The 16,241-nt window shown below is 40.8% G+C and overlaps 1 protein-coding gene across 1 annotated transcript in view; it reads left to right on the top strand.

Annotated features, from left to right (window-relative positions):
• Nucleotides 1–16,241, top strand: part of BCR (BCR activator of RhoGEF and GTPase) — a 169,087-nt gene that overhangs the window by 67,962 nt on the left and 84,884 nt on the right. The window contains exons 6-11 of the mRNA XM_053701993.1: nt 10,691–10,751; nt 10,913–10,965; nt 11,067–11,207; nt 11,393–11,514; nt 11,611–11,779; nt 11,864–11,983. Coding sequence (XP_053557968.1) covers nt 10,691–10,751; nt 10,913–10,965; nt 11,067–11,207; nt 11,393–11,514; nt 11,611–11,779; nt 11,864–11,983 — 666 coding nt within the window. The remainder of the gene's footprint in view (nt 1–10,690; nt 10,752–10,912; nt 10,966–11,066; nt 11,208–11,392; nt 11,515–11,610; nt 11,780–11,863; nt 11,984–16,241) is intronic.

Genomic DNA, 16,241 nt, shown 5'->3' with positions numbered 1-16,241 from the left:
CATGGCTGTTCCACACAGGACTGTTGAGAGGAATTAACTTCAGTTGGGGGAACAGTGAGCAGTCTTTTGCTGCTTGAGGTATGACACATTCTAACAAGACGATGTAATGCTGGAAGCTGTCATTTTCCCTATGGGATCCGGTAAGCCATTTTTATTCAGACAGTAAATAAGGGCTTCACAAGGGCTTATTAAGACTGTAGACATTTTCTGGGCTAAATCGATTCATATATTACACATATTTAGCCTTGAGGAATCATTTAATCTGGGTATTTTTGTAAAATAATATCGGCAGGCACTGTTTTAGACACCTTATTCTCTAGGGGCTTTCCCTAATCATAGGCAGAGCCTCATTTTCGCGCCGGTATTGCGCACTTGTTTTTGAGAAGCATGACATGCAGTCGCATGTGTGAGGAGCTCTGATACATAGAAAAGACTTTCTGAAGGCGTCATTTGGTATCGTATTCCCCTTTGGGCTTGGTTGGGTCTCAGCAAAGCAGATACCAGGGACTGTAAAGGGGTTAAAGTTAAAAACGGCTCCGGTTCCGTTATTTTAAGGGTTAAAGCTTCCAAATTTGGTGTGCAATACTTTTAAGGCTTTAAGACACTGTGGTGAAATTTTGGTGAATTTTGAACAATTCCTTCATACTTTTTCGCAATTGCAGTAATAAAGTGTGTTCAGTTTAAAATTTAAAGTGACAGTAACGGTTTTATTTTAAAACGTTTTTTGTACTTTGTTATCAAGTTTATGCCTGTTTAACATGTCTGAACTACCAGATAGACTGTGTTCTGAATGTGGGGAAGCCAAGGTTCCTTCTCATTTAAATAAATGTGATTTATGTGACACTGAAAATGATGCCCAAGATGATTCCTCAAGTGAGGGGAGTAAGCATGGTACTGCATCATTCCCTCCGTCTACACGAGTCTTGCCCACTCAGGAGGCCCCTAGTACATCTAGCGCGCCAATACTCCTTACTATGCAACAATTAACGGCTGTAATGGATAATTCTATCAAAAACATTTTAGCCAAAATGCCCACTTATCAGCGTAAGCGCGACTGCTCTGTTTTAGATACTGAAGAGCATGAGGACGCTGATGATAATGGTTCTGAAATGCCCCTACACCAGTCTGAGGGGGCCAGGGAGGTTTTGTCTGAGGGAGAAATTTCAGATTCAGGGAAAATTTCTCAACAAGCTGAACCCGATGTGATTACATTTAAATTTAAGTTGGAACATCTCCGCGCTCTGCTTAAGGAGGTATTATCCACTCTGGATGATTGTGAGAATTTGATCATCCCAGAGAAACTATGTAAAATGGACAAGTTCCTAGAGGTCCCGGGGCTCCCAGAAGCTTTTCCTATACCCAAGCGGGTGGCGGACATTGTAAATAAAGAATGGGAAAGGCCCGGTATACCTTTCGTCCCTCCCCCCATATTTAAAAAATTGTTTCCTATGGTCGACCCCAGAAAGGACTTATGGCAGACTGTCCCCAAGGTCGAGGGAGCGGTTTCTACTTTAAACAAACGCACCACTATACCCATAGAAGATAGTTGTGCTTTCAAAGATCCTATGGATAAAAAATTAGAAGGTTTGCTTAAAAAGATGTTTGTTCAGCAAGGTTACCTTCTACAACCAATTTCATGCATTGTCCCTGTCACTACAGCCGCGTGTTTCTGGTTCGATGAGCTAGTAAAGGCGATCGATAGTGATTCTCCTCCTTATGAGGAGATTATGGACAGAATCCGTGCTCTCAAATTGGCTAATTCTTTCACCCTAGACGCCACTTTGCAATTGGCTAGGTTAGCGGCGAAGAATTCTGGGTTTGCTATTGTGGCGCGCAGAGCGCTTTGGTTGAAATCTTGGTCAGCGGATGCGTCTTCCAAGAACAAACTCCTTAACATTCCTTTCAAGGGGAAAACGCTGTTTGGCCCTGACTTGAAAGAGATTATCTCTGATATCACTGGGGGTAAGGGCCACGCTCTTCCTCAGGATAGGTCTTTCAAGGCCAAAAATAAACCTAATTTTCGTCCCTTTCGTAGAAACGGACCAGCCACAAGTGCTACGTCCTCTAAGCAAGAGGGTAATACTTCTCAAGCCAAGCCAGCCTGGAGACCAATGCAAGGCTGGAATAAGGGAAAGCAGGCCAAGAAACCTGCCACTGCTACCAAGACAGCATGAAATGTTGGCCCCCGATCCGGGACCGGATCTGGTGGGGGGCAGACTCTCTCTCTTCGCTCAGGCTTGGGCAAGAGATGTTCTGGATCCTTGGGCACTAGAAATAGTCTCCCAAGGTTATCTTCTGGAATTCAAGGGACTTCCCCCAAGGGGGAGGTTCCACAGGTCTCAATTGTCTTCAGACCACATAAAGAGACAGGCATTCTTACATTGTGTAGAAGACCTGTTAAAAATGGGAGTGATTCATCCTGTTCCATTAGGAGAACAAGGGATGGGGTTCTACTCCAATCTGTTCATAGTTCCCAAAAAAGAGGGAACGTTCAGACCAATCTTAGATCTCAAGATCTTAAACAAGTTTCTCAAGGTTCCATCGTTCAAAATGGAAACCATTCGAACAATTCTTCCTTCCATCCAGGAAGGTCGATTCATGACCACGGTGGATTTAAAGGATGCGTATCTACATATTCCTATCCACAAGGAACATCATCGGTTCCTAAGGTTCGCATTCCTGGACAAGCATTACCAGTTCGTGGCGCTTCCTTTCGGATTAGCCACTGCTCCAAGGATTTTCACAAAGGTACTAGGGTCCCTTCTAGCGGTGCTAAGACCAAGGGGCATTGCAGTAGTACCTTACTTGGACGACATTCTGATTCAAGCGTCGTCCCTTCCTCAAGCAAAGGCTCACACGGACATAGTCCTGGCCTTTCTCAGATCTCACGGATGGAAAGTGAACGTGGAAAAGAGTTCTCTATCTCCGTCGACAAGGGTTCCCTTCTTGGGAACAATAATAGACTCCTTAGAAATGAGGATTTTTCTGACAGAGGCCAGAAAAACAAAACTTCTAAACTCTTGTCAAACACTTCATTCCGTTCCTCTTCCTTCCATAGCGCAGTGCATGGAAGTAATAGGTTTGATGGTAGCGGCAATGGACATAGTTCCTTTTGCGCGCATTCATCTAAGACCATTACAACTGTGCATGCTCAGTCAGTGGAATGGGGACTATACAGACTTGTCTCCGAAGATACAAGTAAATCAGAGGACCAGAGACTCACTCCGTTGGTGGCTGTCCCTGGACAACCTGTCACAAGGGATGACCTTCCGCAGACCAGAGTGGGTCATTGTCACGACCGACGCCAGTCTGATGGGCTGGGGCGCGGTCTGGGGATCCCTGAAAGCTCAGGGTCTTTGGTCTCGGGAAGAATCTCTTCTACCGATAAATATTCTGGAACTGAGAGCGATATTCAATGCTCTCAAGGCTTGGCCTCAGCTAGCAAAGGCCAAGTTCATACGGTTTCAATCAGACAACATGACGACTGTTGCGTACATCAACCATCAGGGGGGAACAAGGAGTTCCCTGGCGATGGAAGAAGTGACCAAAATCATTCAATGGGCGGAGACTCACTCCTGCCACCTGTCTGCAATCCACATCCCAGGAGTGGAAAATTGGGAAGCGGATTTTCTGAGTCGTCAGACATTACACCCGGGGGAGTGGGAACTCCATCCGGAAATCTTTGCCCAAATTACTCAACTGTGGGGCATTCCAGACATGGATCTGATGGCCTCTCGTCAGAACTTCAAGGTTCCTTGCTACGGGTCCAGATCCAGGGATCCCAAGGCGACTCTAGTAGATGCACTAGTAGCACCTTGGACCTTCAAACTAGCTTATGTATTCCCGCCGTTTCCTCTCATCCCCAGGCTGGTAGCCAGGATCAATCAGGAGAGGGCGTCGGTGATCTTGATAGCTCCTGCGTGGCCACGCAGGACTTGGTATGCAGATCTGGTGAATATGTCATCGGCTCCACCATGGAAGCTACCTTTGAGACGAGACCTTCTTGTTCAAGGTCCGTTCGAACATCCGAATCTGGTCTCACTCCAGCTGACTGCTTGGAGATTGAACGCTTGATCTTATCAAAACGAGGGTTCTCAGATTCTGTTATTGATACTCTTGTTCAGGCCAGAAAGCCTGTAACTAGAAAAATTTACCACAAAATATGGAAAAAATATATCTGTTGGTGTGAATCTAAAGGATTCCCTTGGGACAAGGTAAAGATTCCTAAGATTCTATCCTTTCTTCAAGAAGGATTGGAGAAAGGATTATCTGCAAGTTCCTTGAAGGGACAGATTTCTGCCTTGTCTGTGTTACTTCACAAAAAGCTGGCAGCTGTGCCAGATGTTCAAGCCTTTGTTCAGGCTCTGGTTAGAATCAAGCCTGTTTACAAACCTTTGACTCCTCCTTGGAGTCTCAACTTAGTTCTTTCAGTTCTTCAGGGGGTTCCGTTTGAACCCTTACATTCCGTTGATATTAAGTTATTATCTTGGAAAGTTTTGTTTTTGGTTGCAATTTCTTCTGCTAGAAGAGTTTCAGAATTATCTGCTCTGCAGTGTTCTCCTCCTTATCTGGTGTTCCATGCAGATAAGGTGGTTTTACGTACTAAACCTGGTTTTCTTCCAAAAGTTGTTTCTAACAAAAACATTAACCAGGAGATAGTCGTGCCTTCTTTGTGTCCGAAACCAGTTTCGAAGAAGGAACGTTTGTTGCACAATTTGGATGTTGTTCGCGCTCTAAAATTCTATTTAGATGCTACAAAGGATTTTAGACAAACATCTTCCTTGTTTGTTGTTTATTCTGGTAAAAGGAGAGGTCAAAAAGCAACTTCTACCTCTCTCTCTTTTTGGATTAAAAGCATCATCAGATTGGCTTACGAGACTGCCGGACGGCAGCCTCCTGACAGAATCACAGCTCATTCCACTAGGGCTGTGGCTTCCACATGGGCCTTCAAGAACGAGGCTTCTGTTGATCAGATATGTAGGGCAGCGACTTGGTCTTCACTGCACACTTTTACCAAATTTTACAAGTTTGATACTTTTGCTTCTTCTGAGGCTATTTTTGGGAGAAAGGTTTTGCAAGCCGTGGTGCCTTCCATTTAGGTGACCTGATTTGCTCCCTCCCTTCATCCGTGTCCTAAAGCTTTGGTATTGGTTCCCACAAGTAAGGATGACGCCGTGGACCGGACACACCTATGTTGGAGAAAACAGAATTTATGTTTACCTGATAAATTACTTTCTCCAACGGTGTGTCCGGTCCATGGCCCGCCCTGGTTTTTTAATCAGGTCTGATAATTTATTTTCTTTAACTACAGTCACCACGGTATCATATGGTTTCTCCTATGCAAATATTCCTCCTTAACGTCGGTCGAATGACTGGGGTAGGCGGAGCCTAGGAGGGATCATGTGACCAGCTTTGCTGGGCTCTTTGCCATTTCCTGTTGGGGAAGAGAATATCCCACAAGTAAGGATGACGCCGTGGACCGGACACACCGTTGGAGAAAGTAATTTATCAGGTAAACATAAATTCTGTTTTTTGCCTCAACTGAGGCTTCCTTTGGGAGGAAGGTTCTTCAAGGATTGGTGCCTTCTGTTTAGGTTCCCTGTCTTGTCCCTCTCTTATCTGTGTCCTCTGGCTTGGGTATTGATTCCTAACAGTAATTGATGATGATCCGTGGACTCGCCGTGTCATTAGAAAAAAAAAAAATTATGCTTACCTGATAAATTTATTTATTTCTTGACATGGTAAGTCCACGGCCCGCCCCCTGTTTTTCAGACAGTTTTTGGTTATATAAACCTTAGGCAACTCTGCACCTTGTGTTATTTCCTTTCTTTCCTTTTCCTTGGTCGAATGACTGGGGTTTGTGGGAAGGGAAGTGATACTTAACAGCTTTGCTGTGGTGCTCTTTGCCTCCTCCTGCTGGCCAGGAGTGATATTCCCAACAGTAAATGATGATGATCAGTGGACTCACCGTGTCAAGAAATAAATTTATCAGGTAAGCAAAAATTTTGTTTTTGTAAAACTGTTTTGTTACTAATGGACTGGAATGGTATAAATTTACAAGATGTGAATTGTATGTGTCACGTTGTAGTGTTGTAAATACACGATTAATGCAGCGTGAATAACCGATAACAGAGAGTTCATAGTCTCTTCTCCAATATATATAGATGAATAAAGAGAGTATTTTATTGCAAATTATCCGCATGTTTAATCTGAATCATTAGTGTTTAAAGGGATAGTAAACACCAAAAATCTCAAATCTTTTGACAAACTTGCATTTCAGGCAATTAGTGCTGACTCTTAAATAACTCCAGGTGCATGAGCACAATGTTATTTATATGAAACCCGTGATCTAATGCCCTCTAGCTGTGAAAAACCGTCTAATGCATTCAGGTAAGATGCAGTCTTCAAGGGCTTATAAATTAGCATATGATCTTATCTAGGTTTAGCATTCAACTAAGAATACCAAGAGAACAAAGCAAATTTAATGACAAATGTAAAATAGAAAGTTAGCTAAAAAACAAATAATATAATATCTGTACTTAGTCTAATCCTCTTAGCCTCTCATAAATTCAACCGTGATCTCTCTACACGGTTAAAGGTGAATAAGGACAGATAAAAATGAGTGGCGCTAATGAAAGCTGAGGATATATAGTATAATAGAAAGGGATACTTTTCCTATATTACCTCCTATAAAAATCAGATTCAATTCAATGGCTTAAAAAAGGTTTATTAACCCTAAACAAAGTGATATAGTACAGTACTTATTTTAAAATCAGCAAGAAAATAAAAAACGAGTACAAAAGAATATAGTTGTGGCGACAACAGAGCCTATATCTCTCTTAAATGTGTATATTATATTTCAAAAAATGAGCTATGACAATTTTGTTAGGCAGTTTGACACATAAAAAAGTTAAGGCTTAAATTAAGCCGTCACAGCATAAAAAAAGTACAATATCTCAAGGTGAGTATAGGATACAATTGTATCAACATATATAATAACAGTATTCAGCATAAAATAGATGCATATGACATGCCGCTAAGTATATTAATCAATGGTTTTCAAAAAATATAGAAGTAGATATGAAAAATAGAAAGATGACAATGTTTCCAGAGCTCCGATTTAACTCTTTGTATATTTGCTATTCAATGTGTTAAACAGTTGGTGATTCATGAAAAAAAAGTGTCTCTATTATTAAAGGGACACTGAACCCAATTTTTTTTCTTTTGTGATTCAGAAAGAGCATGCAATTTTAAGCAACTTTCTAATGTACTCCTATTTTTAATTTTTCTTTGTTCTCTTGCTATCTTTATTTGAAAAAGAAGGCATCTAAGCTTTTTATTTGGTTCAGTACTCTGGACAGGACTTTTTTTTATTGGTGGATGTCTTTATCCACCAATCGGCAAGGACAACCCAGGTTGTTCACCAAAAATGGGCCGGCATCGAAACTTACATTCTTGCATTTCAAATAAAGATACCAAGAGAATGAAGAAAATTTGATAATATGAGTAAATTAGAAAGTTGCTTAAAATTTCATGCTCTATCTGAATCACGAAAGAAAAAAATTGGGTTCAGTGTCTCTTTAAGTGTATCTTTGTGATATTCCTGTGTAAGCAGATTTAGCTGAATCGATGAATATCTCCCTTAGTCATAATACAGTGAAAGTAGTGTGTAGAAAAAAGAAAGCAATTGCCCACCTTGTGTAAACGGTTGTTGAATAGAAGGCAATTTAATACCATGTGAGTCCTTTTGGGAATTATGAAAATCGTGAAATAGTGTTAATAATAGTAGTTCCTGATCGGACAGGTATTTAGAGATGAGTATCGTCGGATCCCTGTTCAGGCTTAGCAGTTATTTTTCAGCTGTGTGGCAGACTTACCTAGCTGTGTTCACTCCTCGCTAACGGCGTTCTCCGTGTGTGGCGGGATACTTACAGCGTCTTCACTGCCTCGGTCTCACAGCCTAGTCATCTGACCTGGGTATCGCCTATCAGTGGATCTTTCCACAGTTTCTCCTTTTTGGGGTGTTCTAGCCTCCGTTTGCTTCAAATTGTAGGTGCTTATACTCCTTAGATGTAACTGGTGTCCACAAGTCTATCTTCCGTTTTCATTATCGTCACTCACTATTTTTATCTGTAAAACAGAAAGTTGTTTAAAATTACATGCCCTACCTGAATCATGAAAGTTTAATTTGGACTTTACCTTTCATTTTGATTTTATTGTCCCTTTTTTAATCCCATTGTTCAACCCCTTGCTAAGTTTTTTAAGAAGCTCAACGAATAGAACATTCTTTGGAATAGATCTGCACAAGGACCTATGTGTGAAGAGGGAGGGGTGTTCTGTCAGATCATCAGACTAGCGAACAGAAGTGACGTTCCGTCAGCTGTCTGATTAAAAATACAACCTGCATCGGCACTACTCTTAGTCATAGCATTCCACTACCTACGTCACAGCCCATCAGAAGTTAGAACAGTTAAAGGAACGCACTAAAGCTAGCTCTTTTAAAGGAACACCGTGAGCAGCTTGGGTTACTACATAAAATAAATTCATCCAACAGATAAACATACAGTAATAAAGATGACAAATGCCTCCCCAATGTGTGCATATATTGTTACTATAATGTGCATCAAATCACTTAGTATACTGATGTTAATGTTTTACATGTGTGTATCCTGTGCTGTCAGGGTTTACTAAGCGACAATATATGTACACATTGGGGAAGCATTTGTTTCTGAACCTGTTGAATGGCTCTGGGCTTCCCTAAAACCCTAAACACTGAAGACCTTGGTGACATCAAAAGAGCTAACTTGTGTGCGTTCCGTTAACTGTTCTGACTTCTGATGGGCTGTGACATTGGTAGTGGAATGCTATGACTAAGAGCAGCGCCTGCGCAGTGTGTATTTATTTTTTATCAGACAGCTGACGAATGTCACTTCAGTTCGCTAGTCTGATAATTTCCCTGATCCGACAGAACAAGGGGCATTCAGTAAAAATCAAAGTAAAACAAATAATGTTATTGTTTTAGTTAAATAAAACCTTTAAGTTGTTGTTGTTAAGGTAATGACTATTTTTCTTTAATTAAAGGGACATGAACCCACATTTTTTTTTTCTTTCATGAGTCAGAGCATACAATTTTAAACAATTTTCCAATTTACTTCTATTATAAATTTTTGCTTTATTCTCTTGCTATCCTTTATTGAAGGAGAAGCAATGCACTATTGGAAGCTAGCTGAACACGCCAGTAAGCCAATTACAAGAGGCATATATGGGCAGCCACCAATCGGCAGCTAGCTTCTACCTCCTGTGCCTACTTATGTATACTTTTCAACAAAGGATACCAAGAGAACAAAGTAAATTAGATAATAGAAGTAAATTGTAAAATTGTTTGAAATTGTATGCTCCATTTGATTCACAAAAGAAACATTTCGAGTTTCATGTCCCGTTTAAATTGTTACTATTGAAGCAATGATTATTTTTCTCCTTCCAATAAAGTACAGCTGAAAAGTTGATTACCTATTAAACTGGCGATACTTCACCTCCCAATAATTTCATAATGATCTATTTATAATAGTATATAACCAAGTCAGTAATTTTGTGATATAACTGGAAAAATCATCTAAAAAGTTATTCTAAAAATAACATTATGTAGAAAACTATGATTGAAATAGTCTTACTGACTATTTTTTTGTTGTTTTTTTTTCTTTCACGAAAGAGCATACAATTTTAAAATAACTCTCCAATTTATGACTATTATCAAATTCATTCTCTTTTCGTATCCTTTGAAGGAGCAGCACTGCACTACAGAGGAACTACCTGAACACATATGGTGAGCCAATGACAAGAGGTGTATATGTGTAGCCACCAATCGCTAGCTAGCTTCCAGTAGTGCGTTGCTGCTCCTGAGCCTACTTGGGTACGTTCTTCAACAAAGGATACAGAAAGAACAAGGCACATTACACAATAGAAGTAAACTGGAACGTTATTTAAAAATGTCATGTCCCTTTAATTTCAGTAGAAACAAGGGAAATAAACACCCCAAAAATTAAAACCAGAGAGGACCCAGTGATTTGGAGGCGTAGGGCTCCATTTATTAGGGGGACAATGTTTCTAGCCAGGAACCTGTTTTCCTGGCAATGTTGGGAAGCAGGCAACACCCGCTGACACCAGTTGTGCAAGAGCAGTGAACTGATCAGTATAATGCCACCAAGTAGCAGCAGTCTTACCTAGCATTTTAGGCTCTTTAGTCTAAGCCTGCATCTGCCCATAGACTGAACTAAACTAAAAGTTCTCGGTTTAGTAAGATTAATCTCCATGGAGCATCTGTTCACAAGGAAAAGTCATCTTATAAGCACAATACTCATGTATATAATAGTCATCTTCTAATGAGACTGGAACTGGAGTGTTTGCTCTCATTTTAATGTATCAATGTCTAATTGTAAAACAACCAAATGTATTAGGACTCCACCTTGTTCTAAGCTAGATGACTTCTAAGTTTCATCACATTGGCAACTCTTTGTTTTAAACTCACCTTATGTAATGTGCATCTCGATATCATACTATATGGCGGTTTATATGTTGTATTAATATGTGAGTGTTATTTTAGGGTACTTGGTTCCTAATAGTCTCTTTTAATCTTGGTGCTGTGTATCAAATGAAATATAGTGTTATCACATTTGTTTCCACTTATTTTCAGAATCTAAAGGCCAGAAACACTCGGGAGTCTAAGGAAGCGGCAGCTAAAACTTCTTTGGAGGGTAAGTCAGAGCAGGCACTGATATAGTTTTTTTCTTTGGAGAAAACCAAATATTAGTGTCAATAAGACCCTGGAGATAAATGTATAATGGAGAGAGTTGTGGATAATACAATGTTACATATTTTATTGTATGTGATTTCCTTTGTATCCTTTACCCCTTAGCTCTACTTTACAAGCCGGTAGATCGTGTGACACGCAGTACACTAGTTCTACATGTGAGTGGCAATATGATATTGATCTGCTTGCAACTCATTAACTCAACAGTGCCTTTAACATATCTAGCCTAAACTAACCTTGTACATGTTCTTATATGCAGGACCTTTTGAAACATACACCACTTGGGCACCCAGACCACCCATTACTACAAGATGCACTCCGAATTTCTCAAAACTTCTTATCTAGCATCAATGAGGAGATTACACCCCGACGGCAGTCTATGACTGTGCGCAAGGGAGAGGTGAGCTAAGCAGAATTGTGGCGGTAAACTCTCTTGGGGGCTTGTTAACATTTGGTATATTATGAGCAATTTAGGGCAATCATATTTGCTACTCTAATGCAGTGTTGTCATTATTTATGAGCATTTATTTGAATCACCTTCTTTGAACTTGGAGTACTAGACATGATATCTTTCCACTATTTCAGCACCGGCAACTCTTAAAGGACAGCTTCATGGTGGAGCTGGTGGAGGGTGCCCGGAAGTTGCGCCATGTCTTCCTTTTCACTGATTTGTTATTGTGTGCAAAACTAAAGAAACAGATAGGAGGGTAAGAGATCACATTTCCAACCACTATATGGGTGCCTCTCAGCATATTAGAAGCCTCCATCCTTATCGCATTGCCTCTTGTGTATTTCACTTACAGAAAGAGCCAGCAGTATGATTGTAAGTGGTACATACCACTAGCAGATCTGAACTTCCAGCCTCTAGATGAGTCAGAAAGTGCACCCAACATCCCCTTGGTTCCAGAAGAGGAGCTGGAAGCCATCAAAGTAAAAATATCCCAGCTCAAGAATGATACCCAGAGGGAGAAGGTAATGAAAGGTGCCTCTGACCATGTTTATGAATGTGTGCTAAATGCCTGAGGTTATTGTACATACTCAGTCTTGTTCTTTTAGAAAGCTAATAAAGGAGGAAAAGGTTTGGAGCGTCTACGCAAGAAGCTGTCAGAACAAGAATCCTTATTACTGCTTCTTTCCCCCAGTATGGCTTTTCGTGTTCAGAACCGCAATGGCAAGGTGAGCCCTCTTAAATACATATTTACTGGACTCAACAAGACTAGTGGAAGATGAGTAAAGCAATAACTATTTCTCTTGATTTATTGAAGTCCATTTCACCCAGAACTTGGTGTCCAGTCTCAGTTTGCTTAATCAAATTGATTTAGAGTTATTTTTAAACTTAAGAGTTTAGACGTAGGTGTGGTCCTTTCAAGCCAGTGTTGCTGGATTCATTAAAGGGACATAAACCCCCCAAAAATTATTTCACGATTCAGATAGAACATACAATTTAGAACAACTTTCCAGTTTACTTCTACTATCAAATGTTTCTTTGCTTTCTTATTATCCATTGTTGAAAAGCAGAAAGGTAAGTTGAGGAATGTGCACGTGTCTGCAGCACTATATGGCAGCAGTTTTGCAACAATGATATACGTTAGCAAGAGCACTAGATTTCACCACTATTTCCTGTCATGTAGTGCTCCAGACATGTGCATGCTAGATATCTCTTCAACAAAGAATAACAAGAGAATGAAGCAAATTGGAAACTTTTTAAAATGTTATTCTCTATCTAAATCATGAATTATTATTTTTTTTGTTTATATCCCTTTAAGTCTAGTGTTGGTCAGTGGAAAGATCATCCAGGTTTTTTAATCTTATTTGTCTAAAGTTTGGCAAAATGGATAGTTCCCAATAGGACCAATCTAAATATACCCCAGGGACCAACTTCTTACCCCTTGTAAGAGTTATGTTCCGGATTTCAGAAACCCTTGGAATAAATAGCCTCACTGCTCATATGTGGGTTTGAGGCTCACAATTCCCTCCTTTTGTAGATCACGGACTTCTACGCTTCACCTCCCAGCATGTAATGGTGAGTCTAGAAATGAATGAAACATCTAAAGAAAAGACACCTGGGGTCCCTCATATCTCATGGGATACTAATATTCAAGGCCTTAAAGGCGCATTAAACCCAACTTTTTTTCTTTTATGATTTAGAGTGTACATTTAAAAAAATAATACATTTTTTTTTCTTCTGTTATGTGTGATCAGTCCACGGGTCATCATTACTTCTGGGATATAACTCCTCCCCAACAGGAAATGCAAGAGGATTCACCCAGCAGAGCTGCATATAGCTCCTCCCCTCTACGTCAGTCCCAGTCATTCTCTTGCACCCAACGACTAGATAGGATGTGTGAGAGGACTATGGTGATTATACTTAGTTTTTATGACTTCAATCAAAAGTTTGTTATTTTAAAATAGCACCGGAGCGTGTTATTACTTCTCTGGCAGAGTTTGAGGAAGAATCTGTCAGAGTTTTTTACTATGATTTTAACCGGAGTAGTTAAGATCATATTGCTGTTCTCGGCCATCTGAGGGAGGTAAAGGCTTCAGATCAGGGGACAGCGGGCAGATGAATCTGCATTGAGGTATGTAGCAGTTTTTATTTTCTGAATGGAATTGATGAGAAAATCCTGCCATACCGTTAAAATGACATGTATGTATACACTTCAGTATTCTGGGGATGGTATTTCACCGGAACTACTCTGTTAAAGGTCACTAATCCTTTTTAATAACTATTTATCATGTTAAACGTTTTTGCTGGAATGTAGAATCGTTTACATTGCTGAGGTACTGTGTGAATAAATATTTGGGCATTATTTTCCACTTGGCAGTTTTTTTCTGCTTTAATTGTGACAGTTTCGTTTCTCTTCACTGCTGTGTGGGAGAGGGAGGGGCCGTTTTTGGCGCTCTTTGCTACGCATCAAAAAATACCAGTCAGTTACTTTTATATTTCCTGCATGATCCGGTTCATATTTGATAGATCTCAGGGGTCTTCAAACTTCTTTGAAGGGAGGTAAATTCTCTCAGCAGAGCTGTGAGAATTCTTATAGTGACTGTGAATAAAAACGTTGTTTTGTATTTTTTATGTCAAATTTAATTATTGTTATTTTACTAATGGGAACAAACCTTTGCTAAAAGTTTTGTTGTTTTAAAGTTTGATGCTATAACTGTTTTTCAGTTCATTATTTCAACTGTCATTTAATCGTTAGTACCTCTTTGAGGCACAGTACGTTTTTTGCTAAAAAAGTTTATAACCAAGTTGTAAGTTTTTTGCTAGTGTGTTAAACATGTCTGACTCAGAGGAAGATATCTGTGTCATTTGTTCCAATGCCAAGGTGGAGCCCAATAGAAATTTATGTACTAACTGTATTGATGCTACTTTAAATAAAAGTCAATCTGTACAATGTGAACAAATTTCACCAAACAGCGAGGGGAGAGTTATGCCGACTAACTCGCCTCACGCGGCAGTACCTGCATCTCCCGCCCGGGAGGTGCGTGATATTTTGGCGCCTAGTACATCTGGGCGGCCATTACAGATAACATTACAAGATATGGCTACTGTTATGACTGAAGTTTTGTCTAAATTACCAGAACTAAGAGGCAAGCGTGATCACTCTGGGGTGAGAACAGAGTGCGCTGACAATGCTAGGGCCATGTCTGATACTGCGTCACAGCTTGCAGAGCATGAGGACGGAGAGCTTCATTCTGTGGGTGACGGTTCTGATCCAAACAGATTGGACTCAGATATTTCAAATTTTAAATTTAAATTGGAGAACCTCCGTGTATTACTAGGGGAGGTTTTAGCAGCTCTCAACGATTGTAACACCGTTGCAATACCAGAGAAACTGTGTAGGTTGGATAAATACTTTGCGGTACCCCGGCGAGTACTGACGTTTTTCCTATACCTAAGAGACTATCTGAAATTGTTACTAAGGAGTGGGATAGACCCGGTGTGCCGTTCTCACCCCCTCCAATATTTAGAAAGATGTTTCCAATAGACGCCACCACTCGGGACTTATGGCAAACGGTCCCCAAGGTGGAGGGAGCAGTTTCTACTTTAGCTAAGCGTACCACTATCCCGGTGGAGGATAGCTGTGCTTTCTCAGATCCAATGGATAAAAAATTAGAGGGTTACCTTAAGAAAATGTTTGTTCAACAAGGTTTTATATTACAACCCCTTGCATGTATCGCGCCGATTACGGCTGCGGCAGCATTTTGGATTGAGTCGCTTGAAGAGAACCTTAGTTCATCTACGCTAGACGACATTACGGACAGGCTTAGAGTCCTTAAACTAGCTAATTCCTTCATTTCGGAGGCCGTAGTACATTTAACCAAACTTACGGCTAAGAACTCAGGATTCGCCATACAGGCACGTAGGGCGCTGTGGCTAAAATCCTGGTCAGCTGATGTTACTTCTAAGTCCAAATTACTTAATATACCTTTCAAGGGGCAGTCTTTATTTGGGCCCGGTTTGAAAGAGATTATCGCTGACATTACAGGAAGTAAGGGCCACGCCCTACCTCAAGACAAAGCCAAAGCTAAGGCTAGACAGTCTAATTTTCGTCCCTTTCGGAACTTCAAAACAGGAGCAGCATCAACCTCCACTGCACCAAAACAGGAAGGAGCTGTTGCTCGTTACAGGCAAGGCTGGAAGCCTAACCAGTCCTGGAACAAGAGCAAGCAGGCCAGGAAACCTGCTGCTGCCCCAAAGACAGCATGAACCGAGAGCCCCCGATCCGGGACCGGATCTAGTGGGGGGCAGACTCTCTCTCTTCGCCCAGGCCTGGGCAAGAGATGTTCAGGATCCCTGGGCACTAGAGATCATATCTCAGGGATACCTTCTAGACTTCAAATTATCTCCCCCAAGAGGGAGATTTCATCTGTCAAGGTTGTCAACAAACCAGATAAAGAAAGAAGCGTTTGTACGCTGCGTACAAGATCTGTTAATAATGGGAGTGATCCATCCGGTTCCGCGGTCGGAACAAGGACAAGGGTTCTACTCAAACCTGTTTGTGGTTCCCAAAAAAGAGGGAACTTTCAGGCCAATCTTAGATTTAAAGATTCTAAACAAATTCCTAAGAGTTCCATCGTTCAAAATGGAAACTATTCGGACAATCTTACCCATGATCCAAGAGGGTCAGTACATGACCACAGTGGATTTAAAGGATGCTTACCTTCACATACCGATCCACAAAGATCATCACCGGTATCTAAGGTTTGCCTTCTTAGACAGGCACTACCAGTTTGTAGCTCTTCCATTCGGATTGGCTACGGCTCCAAGAATCTTCACAAAGGTTCTGGGTGCCCTTCTGGCGGTACTAAGACCGCGAGGGATTTCGGTAGCTCCATATCTAGACGACATTCTAATACAAGCTTCAAGCTTTCAAACTGCCAAGTCTCATACAGAGTTAGTTCTGGCATTTCTAAGGTCGCATGGATG

This window comes from Bombina bombina, chromosome 2 (assembly GCF_027579735.1).
Source record: "Bombina bombina isolate aBomBom1 chromosome 2, aBomBom1.pri, whole genome shotgun sequence".
In the NCBI taxonomy this organism is placed as follows: domain Eukaryota; kingdom Metazoa; phylum Chordata; class Amphibia; order Anura; family Bombinatoridae; genus Bombina; species Bombina bombina.
The sequence above is the reverse complement of the archived record's forward strand: the minus strand, read 5'-3'. Positions and strand labels throughout refer to the sequence as shown.